Here is a 14740-nt window from a genome sequence, read left to right on the forward strand (position 1 = left end):
TTTCACGGTTCACACTCTTTCGCTCTCATGATGAGGACATCACTGAAATGAAGCATGACACCCAGAGTACTAAAAAGAAGAGTCCCCCTGACTTGCTAAAAAATGTTGAGAGAAGTAAAACTTTCAGAAACATTGGTCTTTAACTCAAAATACTCAACGGCACATAAGGATGGTTTTGATGCCGACAGTAGCATCACTCCACAATCAGCTATTGACTATCGGAAAGGTAAAGTTTTAGACATTCCCAAGAAAGAATAAGTGAGCAACTGATGACAGTTCTGAGTATTTGGCTGCTTAATGTGTCTTGTATATGATGCATTTGTCTCCAGAAAAAAAACAAAAACAAAAAAAACTTCTCTTACCAGCTGATCCTAATATCAGCTCATTTGGTGAAGCTGGCCTTAGATACACATTTATATGACCCCTACTTTAGGTATATGTTGTTTGAAAATTGAGGTTTCAGGGATAAGGCCCTTAGTTTGTTTTTCTTAGAATGAAAGACAGTTTTATACCCTAAAGGGAATTGGTCTGATGACCAGATCCAGTTGATATAATATTGACTTATTTTTATATACTCCCAGTTGGTGACACAGAAATAATGTGAAGAAATTGGTTTTAATCATACGAAATACTCTGCTTCAGATTCCTAAACGTCTAAGCCAATTCCATGTCTTATGTGTCATCTCATTTTAGTGCGAAATTGAATGTAATTAGTGAAGGATCCATATTGCACAGCAACTTGTTTATCAATAGTGTTTGAGATTATCTTTACACTGCCTGTTGGTGGCCAGTTATTTTCTTCCCACAGAAATCTATCCTTGTAATAGAAAAGATTACATGGGAGAGTAGCAAACTACCAACTCATTCAGCAATTCATTCATTTAACAAACATTATGGAGCATCTCTATACTCTGCAAGGCATTGAGGAAACAGAAATTAACAATACAAAGCCCCTGTCCTTACCAGTTCTCATACCAGTGGAGGAATTAGGGAACAGAAATCGCCATATAATTTGATTAGTGCTATGAAGAAAATATGTATAAGAAAAAGAGTCTCAGCTTGACATGAGGTATCAAGAAAGAAGGGACCTTTGAATGGATTAGCTGAGCTGACAAGTGGTGGAGGTTACCTTAAGCAGAAGGAACGCCATGTGCAAAGGCATGTAGATTTGAGAACATCGTATGAAGTGAACGTTAAGCACAGACACAGAACATAATAAATAGGGGGAAACCACACAGAACTGAGCTCATCTGGAAGGGGAAGAATGGGAGAACGATGGCAGATGTTCAACAACAGTTGAACAGTTGAACAGTTGAACAGTTGGCCTGATGGACAACTATTGCAGATGAAGCCCATGCTAAATAACCCCTCGCAACTACAAAAATGAGGAAAATACAAGAAATCTTAATTTTAGATCATGTCATTTGCTAAATAATAGTAACCTGGCCAAGTCCAGCATCCTAAATGTTTCTCCTCAAGCCAACTGAGTCAATATATTAGTGACTTGCTGGGTTACAATGAAAACACGGCAATAGCTAGTCCTACCTAAATTCAAACCACCCAGAAAATGGACACCCCAAGGTGTCTGACCACTGAACATAAAACTGTAATACATGCTACATGGGAGAAGGGGTTTGATTAAACCTGCATGCAGCCTCTCCAGGCCTAGGAGATAACAGGCTGTGCCATAAGGTCATTGTGTTTCTCGCACAAATCATGAAGTCAAACGTGATCATGATATTTATAGCTTGAAGCTTTCGACCTCACAGTTAAAATTTCCCAGTGGATTCTCAGACAACTGCTGTTATCTCTGAAGATGGCCAGTCAGAAAGCAAATGCTTATGGAGCCACTACAAAATACAGACTGAAAAATGAAAACAAAAAGTAATATATAAATATTTATTTATATATATATATATATATATATATATATATATATATATATATATATAATTTGATAACACACACTCTGATAACAAGGAATGATGACTCATGGTCCTCAAATCAAGGAGTTAAGGCCTTCAGAAATTTAAAAGAAGACAAGCATGTTATAACTCGAAATATACCAGTGCTATCGCATAGTGAGAATAATTGCAGATGACAGAGGTTCAGAGCTGGGGTTGCAGAATGGATTAAGTGTGGGACGTTGAGCACAGGGCCAAAATGCCTGGGATCAAATCCCATCACCTTTGGACTCTATAGCAAGATCCCAAGGCACTCTGTGCCTCAGTTCCTCAGTCTACAAAATAGGATAATGGTAGTATCCATTGCGTAAGATTGTTATGAGGATTAAAGCAGATAATACATCTACAACAGTTAGAACCCTAGGAGGCACAAAACTATTAGCACCATTAAAAATACCAGGGATCTTTAAAAGATTTTCCCAAAAAGGCAGTCTGCTGACAGTCACTCAGAGAATAGGGACTGTGGGACAGTTCCTCCCTGATGACTTCTGAAGAAGTATGAAATGGAATCTAAAGAGAGTAAACCCCTCAATAATCCACCTTTGATTTTAGCCACCCTTGGATTTCTGGTGCTGAACTGCAGCACTCAGCTTTGCATTTGTAACCTCATTTTCCCCTAGTTTTCTTCTCCTTTATTCACTTTTGTCATTTTAACTTGAATTCAGAAATTTACATCTCTCCTATGTTAATATCACCTTATTGCCAGCAAGGGAGTCTAGTCCTTTGGAAAAATCAAGAGATTGGACTTTAATCTTAGTTTTTCTGTTTATCGGTTGTGTAAATTCTGGAAATCCACTTCACCCTATGAGCTTCAGTTTCCTCATCTAGAAAACAAAAGGCTTAGGGCATCTTCATGGTTCCTTCCAGCTCTAAAATGTGAAGGTCTTGTAGCTTATTTACATTTATCTTCCAAAGTCACTGGTAAAAATTTAACCTTATATACACCTTCTTCCAAACCATTCTCTTTCTCAACCAATTCCTATCGCTGTCCCTTTTCCACAAGAGTGCAAGTAATGTCACTAATGCCTTGTTGAAGTCACGGTCCTCCAGGACTACAATTCTTCCCTAAATAGTTCCACAGAGATGTTCTCTAGTGAAATTCATTCTTAGTGAATGCATGCTATCCCTTTCTAAGTGCCTGCATGCTCTCTAATGAAAAAACTCTAGGGGCACCTGGATGGCTCAGTCAGTTAAGCATCTGACTTCGGCTCAGGTCATGTTCTCACCACTCGTGAGTTTGAGCCCCGCATGGGGGTCTGTGCTGACAGCTCAGAGCCTGGAGTCTGCTTCAGATTCTGCTTCTCCCTCTCTCTCTGTCCCTCCCCCACTTTCACTCTGTCTCACTCTCTCTCTCTCAAAAATAAATACACGTTAAAAAAAAAAAAAAACTTTAAAAACTCTATTCTAGAGAGTTACCAAAACACATCCTGCTTACTGATTTATTTAGTCTTAATTTATATTTCTTGAATTTCCCCTTCCTCCTTCTTTTTCACCCTCTGACAGTCCTCCCCTTATTGAATCCTCAAAGAGTATTCATGGGGATCCCACAGATTCATCTGCTGTTTCTCCCAGAATTCAGAGCTGGAAGCAAACTCAAATAACATGGGTTATTATGGGCTTTTGTTTAGTCTACTCTCCCACAATGATGCAAGATAAGATTTTCATTTAATTGTATTACCATCTCCACGTTGGGAAACATTCTCACTGAATAGAGGGAAGAGGCAAGAGGGATTGGGCAAGGTCTTTTCTTTCACCATCTGGAACCAACTTCCCCAGCCCGTAAGTCTCTCTTTTCACCAAGTCTTCTCCTGAAACATAAACACATGACAGTACCAGCAACAACAAAAATCACTTTGCTCCAGTTTCGCATTCTGTGTTTTAGTCTCCCTAATTCTTACAGGTGCATTCCCATCTTTTAGCTGCCCATGGGGAGGCCCAAGGACCCGACACAGCCCTAGCACCCATCTCTTGTCACTAGTTCTTTTATCACTCAAAGGCCCCCATGGGTTCTTTGGAGACCTTGTCTTTACCGTCTTATCAAAACTATTCTCTACAGTGGGAGTTATTTTTCAAATCTTTCTCTCTTAGGCTATGTACCTTTTTAGAGTCTCTGTCCATGAGAAGTGTATCTCTACTTTTAAACCACTTTTTTTTTTTGCTAACGCCTATATAACTCAATCCTCGTTTTCCTCACTCCACTCCTACTAATAATATAATTGGATAGCTTTCTTCCAAAATTTCACATTACCTCCCCATCCTAAAATTGTTCTTCTTTTACTCTTAAAATGATGTCCAGTGTAGGAGTTCCCCTTATTCCTTCATGCTCTCTCAGAGCAACCATATGGCCAGGAAAGCAAGTTAAGAATGCTGCAGATGCCCAAGTTTTAGACAAATGAGATAGGAAACATCCAGCTGACAACTATCTGGAGGTCCCCCAACTCTGGTTCCAAGTTTTATGTTAGTAAGAAAGCTCCTCTTACCAGCAGCTAGACAATCTGTGGTATAGGCCACGGCACAGCTCCTATTCTTCTCCCCTCTTCTTCCCACCTGGGTGTCCTTCTGTGCTCCACCCTTCAGATTCATAGTCACACACTATGCATAGTTCTAATAATTGCAATAATTGCACTTTGACTCTAGCCCTCCACCCTCCCCAACGTGCTACGGCTCATCGCGGCCCCTTCCCCGTGCAGGGAAACTTTTCTGCGTTGCCATTATTCTATGCATAATTCATTCTATCGTACAGCCTGCCTTATCTGAAAATTGTTTTCAGACATCCTGGAGAGGCAGACACGAAGCCACAGGATCCTATCGGTCAACAGATGAGAATTCTTTTCCTAAGCAGCTTCTCATTACTTGTACCCCTCTGGGAGAAGAAAGTTTTGGCAGCTTAGGATCCTTTCACTGTGACTCCTAGCTACCAGAAAATAATATTTCTGGGCATTTTTCAGGTCCTTTCATTCTCTGCCTCCCTGAGGGGGTTAAGGTCTTGACGAATATAACTTGAAGATGAGAAAACTGTAGCATCAAGAAGAGATGGCTTCTCCAGTGCTACCCAAAAACACCATTACCAAGCCAAGCCTGAGCGCAGACAGGGCTCTCTCTTACTGCCAGTCTGCAGCCATGGTACATAAATCCGAAGAAAGCCAGGTAATCAGTCTAGAAGTAATAACAGTACTTGCTTATTCCCCCATCAATCAGGCTGAGTAAACAAACAGCACTCCTATGTTCAAATGAATCGGTGTTGGCCATTTTGTTCAGTGTCTCCGAGTCCTGATAAAAGAAGAAATAAATGGCATACTAGCCTTCATCCACCCAGCCTCCCAGCCACTTACCTCTATTCCCCCAAATCTATCTGTATCCTAAAATTTCTTTTAGCAGGTTTTTACCAACTGCAAGAAAGATTTGGGTCTTAAATTTGCTTTATTTTGCACGGTAAATGCCAGATTTTCTAGCTGTTCTATTTGTAGTTAAGTGAGAGGGACCAGGATTTGAAATGATATAGAAAACATTTTTGATAGCTCTGGGCTATATCAAGTGTTGGTTTTAATAGCAGGCCAGATCTCCAAGAACATGCTGTGTGGCTGTGTATGAACTTGGCTGTTAGTTTCCTTTGCCAGATGAAATGATGATTAATCAGGACTCAGATGTCAGTTGTTTTATGTTACTTGTGCTCTTTGCTAACAGCTGCCTGTTTCAAGCTGTGCTTCCTACATGTCAAATGTAAACCTGAAACCACAATTTCCAGAAGGAAAATTTCAAAGTACTCATAGAGTATATCAGAATATTCAGTGTTGTTGCTGATTAAAGTACAATTAGTATGTTACGTAACTTAGCTGAAGTCAGTATAGAGACAGGAGGGTTCAGGCTATGTGAAGTATCCAGGAAAAATTAAAATAAACTTATTATGAGATGTACATATAACATGTGCAGAGATTTTAAGATAAATTTTTATGCAAACATTCAATGCATAAAATGCTCCTTGGTAAGCTAGTGTCATTTTCCTTTTTTATTGTGTAATAAATAAACACAGTGAACTACTCCTGGTAGGTGAATTATGACAAATTTAAATTCTTTATTCAAGCCTTAAAATTTTGAAGGAGACGGTTCTTTCTTGATCAGGTCTTTAATACTTCCTAACTTGCTTTTTAATCAAAAATGCCATAAGAATAGCATCTGTATGCTTTCTTTTCACATAGTCTAAAGAGAAACAAAATTTTAAAAGGAAAAGGAAAGCAAAGAAAATTTTGTCAAGCTTTTCAGAAGTTTAGAAAAGCATGTGCCAAAATTTGGAGCGGACCAAAAAGAATTGATTTTTTTTTTCCCTCTTAACCTAGATAATAAATGTCTAATTTGTACTGTCCATGTGGCATCAGGTTCCCAATTTAAACTCTTTCAGAGACTGCCATTTTTAGCAAAAGAGGGGGAAGTGAGAATCAGGCAACACCCAGGCTTTTTCTACACAACCGCAGCCAAGTCGTCTAAAAACCGGTTTGGCCAATTCCCTTGTAGTTCGCTGTCTGACAGAGCTGTAGCAGGACCCCAGAAACCTGAACCAACCACACTGAAGACACCTGAACAGGACCGATCTTTGCCCGGGGCCTAGCATAAAGTCTAGGACACAGAGAGCACTGCCCTTTTCATGTCTCTACTCTGCCCTTTCCCAAAGCATAAACATTTCTACTTGAAACAGCTCCCTAAAAGCCAAAACACAGCGCAGGGAAGCTTCTGGCAACGCGGTACGCAAGACTTTCGCGATCCAGAGGGGAAAAGGGAGCTGGGTAAACAGTCTGGTATTGTTCATTTTTCACGTGCGTTTACCAGAAGGTTTCTAAAACAAGTACTTCTCTTTCTCCTCCTCCCCCGCCCCCCCCCGCCCACCACCCCCGCTCCCCCCTCCCCAGGTGGCAAACCTGCTAAGGCTCTTCCAGATCCCTCAGATAAGCTACGCGTCCACCAGCGCCAAACTCAGCGACAAGTCGCGCTATGATTACTTTGCCAGGACCGTGCCCCCCGACTTCTACCAGGCCAAAGCCATGGCTGAGATCCTGCGTTTCTTCAACTGGACCTACGTGTCCACCGTGGCCTCGGAGGGCGACTACGGGGAGACGGGCATCGAGGCCTTCGAGCAGGAAGCCCGCCAGCGCAACATCTGCATCGCCACGGCGGAAAAGGTGGGTCGCTCCAACATCCGCAAGTCCTACGACAGCGTGATCCGCGAGCTGCTGCAGAAGCCCAACGCGCGCGTCGTGGTCCTCTTCATGCGCAGCGACGACTCGCGCGAGCTCATCGCCGCCGCCAGCCGCGCCAACGCCTCCTTCACCTGGGTGGCCAGCGACGGCTGGGGCGCGCAGGAGAGCATCGTCAAGGGCAGCGAGCACGTGGCCTACGGCGCCATCACGCTGGAGCTCGCCTCGCACCCCGTCCGCCAGTTCGACCGCTACTTCCAGAGCCTCAACCCCTACAACAACCACCGCAACCCCTGGTTCCGGGACTTCTGGGAGCAGAAGTTCCAGTGCAGCCTCCAGAACAAGCGGAACCACCGGCGCGCGTGCGACAAGCACCTGGCCATCGACAGCAGCAACTACGAGCAAGAGTCCAAGATCATGTTTGTGGTGAACGCGGTGTATGCCATGGCCCACGCCCTGCACAAAATGCAGCGTACCCTGTGTCCCAACACCACCAAGCTTTGCGATGCTATGAAGATCCTGGACGGGAAGAAGTTGTACAAGGACTATTTGCTGAAAATCAACTTCACAGGTAAGCAAGGAGCAAAGCTTTCCTCATTTTCTATGGGATAAACAGGTGGAATCAAGCAAGAATCAAATACCTCTGCCCCTGACCCAGAAATCTTCCTTTCGGAGCCACAAAAAAGGGTTCAACCTGTTACACAAATATTCCAAGATGCAATGTGACGGCTCTGATGTTCTTTACTTATTTTTGAGGGAATATCTTGGCTGATAGACTACCCATAATTGAAAGGCTCCCCAGGCTAGGTTGACGTGTGGTAACTGCCTACATGCAGGCTATGCCACATATGCTGTCTTTCTTGTTAGCCGTAGGGTATGACACGTGTGATATGGGCATTTAATCATCTTTAGCAGAATTGGCAACTCTCTAAGGAACATGAACTTCCAAGCCCTCTTTGTGGGTGATTTGAGCAAAAGAATCTAATAACTTTCACAGTGGGTGAGAGAAAAAAAAGTCGCTGTTTTCCCAGAGCTTAATTAGGGGGGAAAAGGGGAAAACACTCAGACCATGGTGATTTCCAGGCATTTGAGTTTATTTCGTCTGTTATAAAGAAACGTTTCCATGTTGGCATTAAGAGATGTGGATTTTCTCAAATGATGTTATGAAACAAAACTTTTCCTGAGAGCATGAGTGTAAGCTACATTGAAGACTGATGGAAGTCATTTCAATACCGTGAATAGATAGGCAAAGGTGTATTTGAAGTGGCTTTTGTTTCCTCTTCCTTTGATTCTAAATATGGTAAACTGTTTCTAAATATAGCATTGCATTTCAATGCATTACTAACATAAAAAGCACAAAATTTTTAGGTTTGATTTCTTTACTAAGGCGCGTGCGATAGCAGTGCATTAAGGTACTGGTTCTGAGGACTTTAGTTTATCCCAAATCATAAATTGTAAGTAATATCATACGGCACAAAAAAATTGATGCCAGAAATAGTACAGTGATAAAATGCTTTCATTTGCCTAAATTGCTAGTAATAATAATCTCCCCTGCCATTAGGGCATCCTTCTAATCTGCACAGTCTAGTTCAATTGGTTTATCCCCCAAGATGTGAAACTTTGTATGCACAAATCATACTGTGTTTGGAATAAGCAGCAGTTCCCACGTCATCTTTATAGATGACCACTCAGAAGTCAAATGACCTGAAAACTCACTGGTAATACTAAGAGAGGACCCCATGATCATTGGTTCCTATTCCAGAATTCTAATTCCTAAACCAGCCTTGAAAATAAGCACAAAATTTACCAGCCTGCATTTTGCACATCTTTTCTTCATTCTACCCAGAGAGAGCCAAAGTAGTGGAAATCAGTTACGTCAATATTTCCTCCTATTCATCTACGAGTTATTTCTTACCATTAGAATGGCTGTAATAGGTGGTAAAGATGAAACTCTTTCTGTGTCCCATACTCCCACAGATGCATTCCATGTAGAAATAATATATATTTACCTCAAAATCCCAGATCAGTTTCCACTGCCATCTCCAGAAAATAAGAAAGGACCATGCAGCCAGGTCCTTTACTCTAAATGTCTTTACTCTAAATATAAATGAATTTCTCAAGTATCTGTAAATAGCATCTACAATGCACTTAATTCTTAAAGATAAATAAGATAAGCATCCTTCCTACCCCACTTCGGACTACCCCGTGGGGTAATTATTTATCTTTATTCACCACATGTATTCATTAACCTTATTATTGTTCTTCATTCCTTACTCCTTAGTACGCAAATACACAAATGTATCCACTCAGCAGCAGCTACTATAAAGAGAACTCTTAGATTTCAGTGAGCCCTTGCAAGGTATTTGATGTAACCAAAATATTTTCCTTCATTTCATGGCCTGAGTCCTAAATGGCAAAGAAAAGTGAAGCAATAAGGCCATTATTCAGATAAATGAAACAGAATTATCTTCCTTTTGTCTGTCTTGTTCAATTACTGGCTTTGATTCTACAATTTGGTGCAGCTTTATAAACTTGACCACAAAGTGCTATTTTAGCTTTCTCAATTTGTTCGACATTACCAGTCATTCTCCATCTCTGAAGAGAGGAGAAGGGTGAGACACAAGTTGAAACGACAGAGAAGAGAGGGAACTTATACCAACCACCAGTGCCATCATGCTTCGTAGTGTGAGAATTGGACACGAAAACACCTTACTGGGGGAGGACAATGAAGTGCTAAAGGAGCTAAAAATGCACATTAAAAAAATAAGGCTCCCCCAGTTACCTGTTGAAAAACAGGTGTTGTTTTACATTTTTTTCCGAAATAGTATCTTTGTTTTTCTACCTTGAATGTTGACACAATGGACTAAGCACAATGGTAAACAGCAAACAATCTTTGCTCAGGTGGGTCGAATGACCGCTCTTCTAGCCATCTGCTTGTATTCGGTGCATTTACTACAAGATTCTTCTGACAAGGGATAGTTGCAGTCTGTTCCCTAAGGGCTCTAGCCATTATAGGATGGAAGAGCTAAGGCCCCTGAGAATTTTAACGACATAAATTAAAATACTCTTTGGTTCCTTGGTATATTCCTGCTGGCTAGTTCCAGCGTTGGCCAACATGAGTATCCTTGACGTTAACCTGCTTTCGATATTCCTTTTGCAAAAGAGATTTTGCAGAACGATCCTTTGTTAAAGCTTCTTCAACACAGTGAGCTCTTCTGGCATCGGATCTAACCAGTCTCTACCTCCCTAGACTCATCTTTTGCTCACACCCCACCTTCACCCTTCCTTTCATGAAGACTACTTGCAGTTCTCCGAGTACATCCTGCCTTTGTATCCTCTGTGCCTAAAACATACATGTAATGTACATGTCTATTTCATCCATGTAGAACGCTCTCACCCCATCCCCATCTGCCCTATCTAGTACCTTCACTTGTTCAATCTCCACTGCTACCACCCTGGTCCAAGCCACCGACATCTCTAGGCTACATTTTACAATAATCTCCTAATCGATTTATTCTTGCCCACCTCCAACCCAGCCTCCGCAACCCATTCTCTGCAGGACAGCCAGAATGCCCTTTTAAAACTTAAATCAGGGGCGCCTGGGTGGCTCAGTCAATTGAGCATCCAACTCTTGATCTCAGCTCAGGTCATGATCCCAGGGTCATGGGATTCAGCCCCACGTTGGGATCTCTGTGCTGAACCTGGAGCCTGCTTGGGGATTCTCTCTCTCTGCCCCTCCTCTCTCTCTCTCTCTCTCTCTCTCTCTTTCTCTTTCAAATAAAAAATTATAAAAAATAAATAAAACTTATAGGAAGTCACCCCTCTGCTCATAACCTCTTAGGGAGTTCCCCCATTTCACTCAACAACAAAAGTCAAATAATCCTTGCAATGCCCTGCAAATGTCCTCCCGGATCCACCCCCTCCCTGTCCCTCTTACTCTCCTGTCACCACCTGTTACTCCCCTCTTTCTTACTTCACTCCAGCCCCCCTGGTTTCCAAACTTGGGGCTTTTCCACTGCCCTTCCTCTCTCTACCTGTAATGCCCCTCCCCCACATATTCGTAAGGCCAGGTGATTCCCTCACTTCCTTCAAACCTTTACTCAAATGTTAGCTTTTCTTTTTTTTTTTTTAATGTTTATTTATTTTTGAGACAGAGAGAGAGCATGAACGGGGGAGGGTCAGAGAGAGGGAGACACAGAATCTGGAACAGGCTCTAGGCTCTGAGCTGTCGACACAGAGCCCAACGCGGGGCTCGAACTCACGGACCGCGAGATCACGACCTCAGCCGAAGTCGGACGCTTAACCGCCTGAGCCACCCAGGCGCCCCAAATGTTAGCTTTTCAAGGAGGCCCACCAGGTAATCCTTCTGAAAATTGCAATTCGCTTCCCCTGCCCCACCACAGGTCGTCCCTATTTCTTTTTAAGCTGCTCTACTTCTTTTATGCACCATGTTTTTTTTTTCACTTTCTCTCATACCGTATCATTCATTTTCATGTTTATTCTCTAGTGTTTGATCTTCATGTTTGAATATAAACTCCATGAAAACAAATCATTATCAATTTTTCACTGATGTAGCTCAAGCATAATAAGCACTCAGTCAATATTATTGATTACGAATAGCACTTGACACCCAAACTTACATTTCCTTTACTAGATTGTGAGCTTTTTCGAGGCAGAGAAGATATGTTTCATCTCTTATCTGAAACGCCCAAACACAGTTTCTGGTGCAGAGTGGGCATTCCATGAATGTCTACTAAAGGAATGAGGAATGAGAAAAACAATCAGTAGATGTATTCATTCTTTTCAGGAAAACTTCATGTATATATCACATTCACTAACAAATGAATGTCAACAAAGAAAAGGATGTGACTTCTAGAATGGGCTGCTTTTATCTAAGCACTGTCCTTTAGTTATGTTCTAGGATGGTATTTGAGATAAATTTAAGACCTAACAGCATTAGCTCTGGATCTCTTACCCATCCCTGTTTTATAGATGAAGTCCCCCCAACTCACAGTGACCTGTCCAAGGTCATCATGTGATTAGTGGCAGTAACAAAGACTGAAATCCAGGGCTGAAATCACTGGATCCAGGGCCTCTTTTATATGGAACCAAGGACCCTAGGAAGCTGAGGACTTTGATCCCAAACATCGAAAATCATTTCTGACACACATTAGATATTAATGGAATGTTTGTTGAAGGAATGAAAGACAACCAATAAGTGTGAAATGTGTTTCTTTTTGTGCTACTCTTTATAATTCTTTTAATGATCCAGAGCCACATTACCAATCAGTTGGAGCTAAGATGGTTCATAAGACACCCAAACTTTGGAAGCTGAGCCTTAGAATCTAAACCTTAGGATATTATAAAAAAATTTTCAAAGGTGATTTTTTGTTGTCAGTAAGAAAATTTTTCCATCTAAAGAGTCACGTCGTGGAGAATTCTGAAAGAAATATTTAAATGCGAATTATGCTTGTTGCCATTTGACTTTTCAAAATTACTTTGAATTCTATGTGCTCATTTATTTCCGTGTGCTCAGCATGCAACAGGGAAGCTTAAACTACCAAGCCAGTTGAAAACAGAGGAAACAGAGAGGACCATTAAACATCCTAAGAAATGCAGTATCGCTGGCATTTTCGTGTGTTCTCAGTAGAGTAAAAGCCCTATCACTTTTTATCCTGAGACCAATTCCAGAAAGCGGAGGAGAAGAAAATCATAGAGTGACAAAAGGCCTTCCTCAAAGATGAACCTGCCCTACTCCTCACTTGACAGAGGTGGAAATTCAGGATGTCAGCATTATTATCTTCACTTACTGAAGCACATAAGAGTGAACTCAACTGTCAGAGTGATGTGGTAACTAAAGTACACCCCATTCAAAAGAACAAAAGGAAGAGCTCCTACTTACTGAACATACTGCCAGAGGGGCTCCAAGGCACGTCCGCTATCGAGTAGGCATTCCCTCGGAAATAACACGCAGAACCTTCCTCTGTGGGTTCGCAAGTGTTGGTGGGCTGGAATGTTTGAGAATGGAGAAATTGAGAACTTGACATGATAGGACATTTATCCAAGACCACTTAACGAAGTAGGTGACATCAACCTCCTGATTTAGACATTCATTCCACAGATAGGTTTAGACTTCATGCTGGGACCTGGGGACGCAAGAATAAACAGGACAGATGCAGTCCCTGCTTTATGGAGCGACTCAAGTAGAGAAGCAGGATTATTGGGGCCTGTAATGTTGAGGCCTTGGCTTAGGTTTTGTGTTCGTTTGGTTCCGGCTTTTGTTTTGAATTGGAAAACTATTATGTATCTTAGGCCCAGAAGAAATCTCCAACTCACTGAGCAAATATCACTCCCAGGACTTGACTTACAAGGGAAGAGGACGGCTCGCTATTATTGCTGGATTTGTGGTCATAATAGGACTGGATAATAGGACACACAGCAATGACAGTTTTTGTTGTTAATGTCGTTGTTGCTCATTTTTGCTTTTTTCTTTTTTGGGGGTGGGGGGATGGAGAGATGAGGCACACTCACCTCTTGGTTCCAGCAAGGAGACAGGCTGCTGAGATCAGAGACCTGGAGCCTGGTGGGGACGGTGCAGCCTTGTTCTTATGTTTATAATTCTCCACACCTAGAAGAGGAGCAGAGGCAGAAAATGAGTAATCTGGCCTCGCTGTCCCACTCACCTCTGTGTCTGACTCATCCAGTAGGTCCAAGGAACACTCCTGGTTGGGACTGTAATCACAGAGCACAGGCCAGGAAGGGCAGAGTTTCTGGAACACTGCACTCCAAGGAATATGTTTGAGCTGGCCCCAACACAGCAAGACTCTCCTCTTGACAAGTACAGGGCCATCCAAGGCACAGCAAGGAAGCCAAAATGGTAATGGCCACATCTTTAGATGAATGGGCTTTGAAGTCCCTGAAAGAGCAAACTGCTCTTGATCTTGCTTCCTCCCCTGGAACATTTGTAGTTCCCACAAAAGCACAGAAACTTGTTCCAGCTCTGCTGATCAAAAGCATTTCCAAAATGTAAAGATAAATATCCTGTACTTCTTTCTTCCCTTTTCTCTCTGGTCAGCTTCCTGGGGTCACAAGAATAAGATCTAAACCCCAAAGGACACCACTAATGTGTTTACTTGTTTGTTTATGCGCCATGCATCTGTGCTTTGGTGTCTTAGAAGCTTGAGAAATGGTTCTCATTTTAAGGTCACACAGTGGAGAACAGGAGCCTCTAGAAAACCTCATTTTCCACTTTGGCCTGAGCTTTCTGCTGCCGTTGTTTATTATTCTTATCATCTAGCTGTCATTACTATTATTATTATCTCATAATTCTTAACTTACCTTGATTCGTTTGAAGAGCCATCCTGTCTATAAAGCAAAAAAAAATAAAAATAAAAAAAATAAGTACTAGTCCCCAATGAAGTAAAAAAGAAATGGATTCTCCCACCTTGCTGATCAGAAAAAAGTACAACAAATATACTGTCTCCTACATGTTTCTAGGCTTTGTGGACACCGTGGTGTATTTATAGGAATATCGCTTACAAAGGTGTCTGGAGATTGAGGGAAATATTCTGAGCATTTTCTAACACTATA

General features: G+C 41.9%; 1 protein-coding gene across 1 annotated transcript in view; it reads left to right on the forward strand.

Moving 5' to 3' along the window:
* The window catches only part of GRM3 (glutamate metabotropic receptor 3), a 112411-nt gene that overhangs the window by 28196 nt on the left and 69475 nt on the right, over nucleotides 1-14740 (forward strand). Inside the window, exon 3 of the mRNA XM_042927334.1 lies at nucleotides 6866-7721. Coding sequence (XP_042783268.1) covers nucleotides 6866-7721 — 856 coding nt within the window. The remainder of the gene's footprint in view (nucleotides 1-6865; nucleotides 7722-14740) is intronic.

This window comes from Panthera leo, chromosome A2 (assembly GCF_018350215.1).
Source record: "Panthera leo isolate Ple1 chromosome A2, P.leo_Ple1_pat1.1, whole genome shotgun sequence".
Lineage (NCBI taxonomy): Eukaryota > Metazoa > Chordata > Mammalia > Carnivora > Felidae > Panthera > Panthera leo.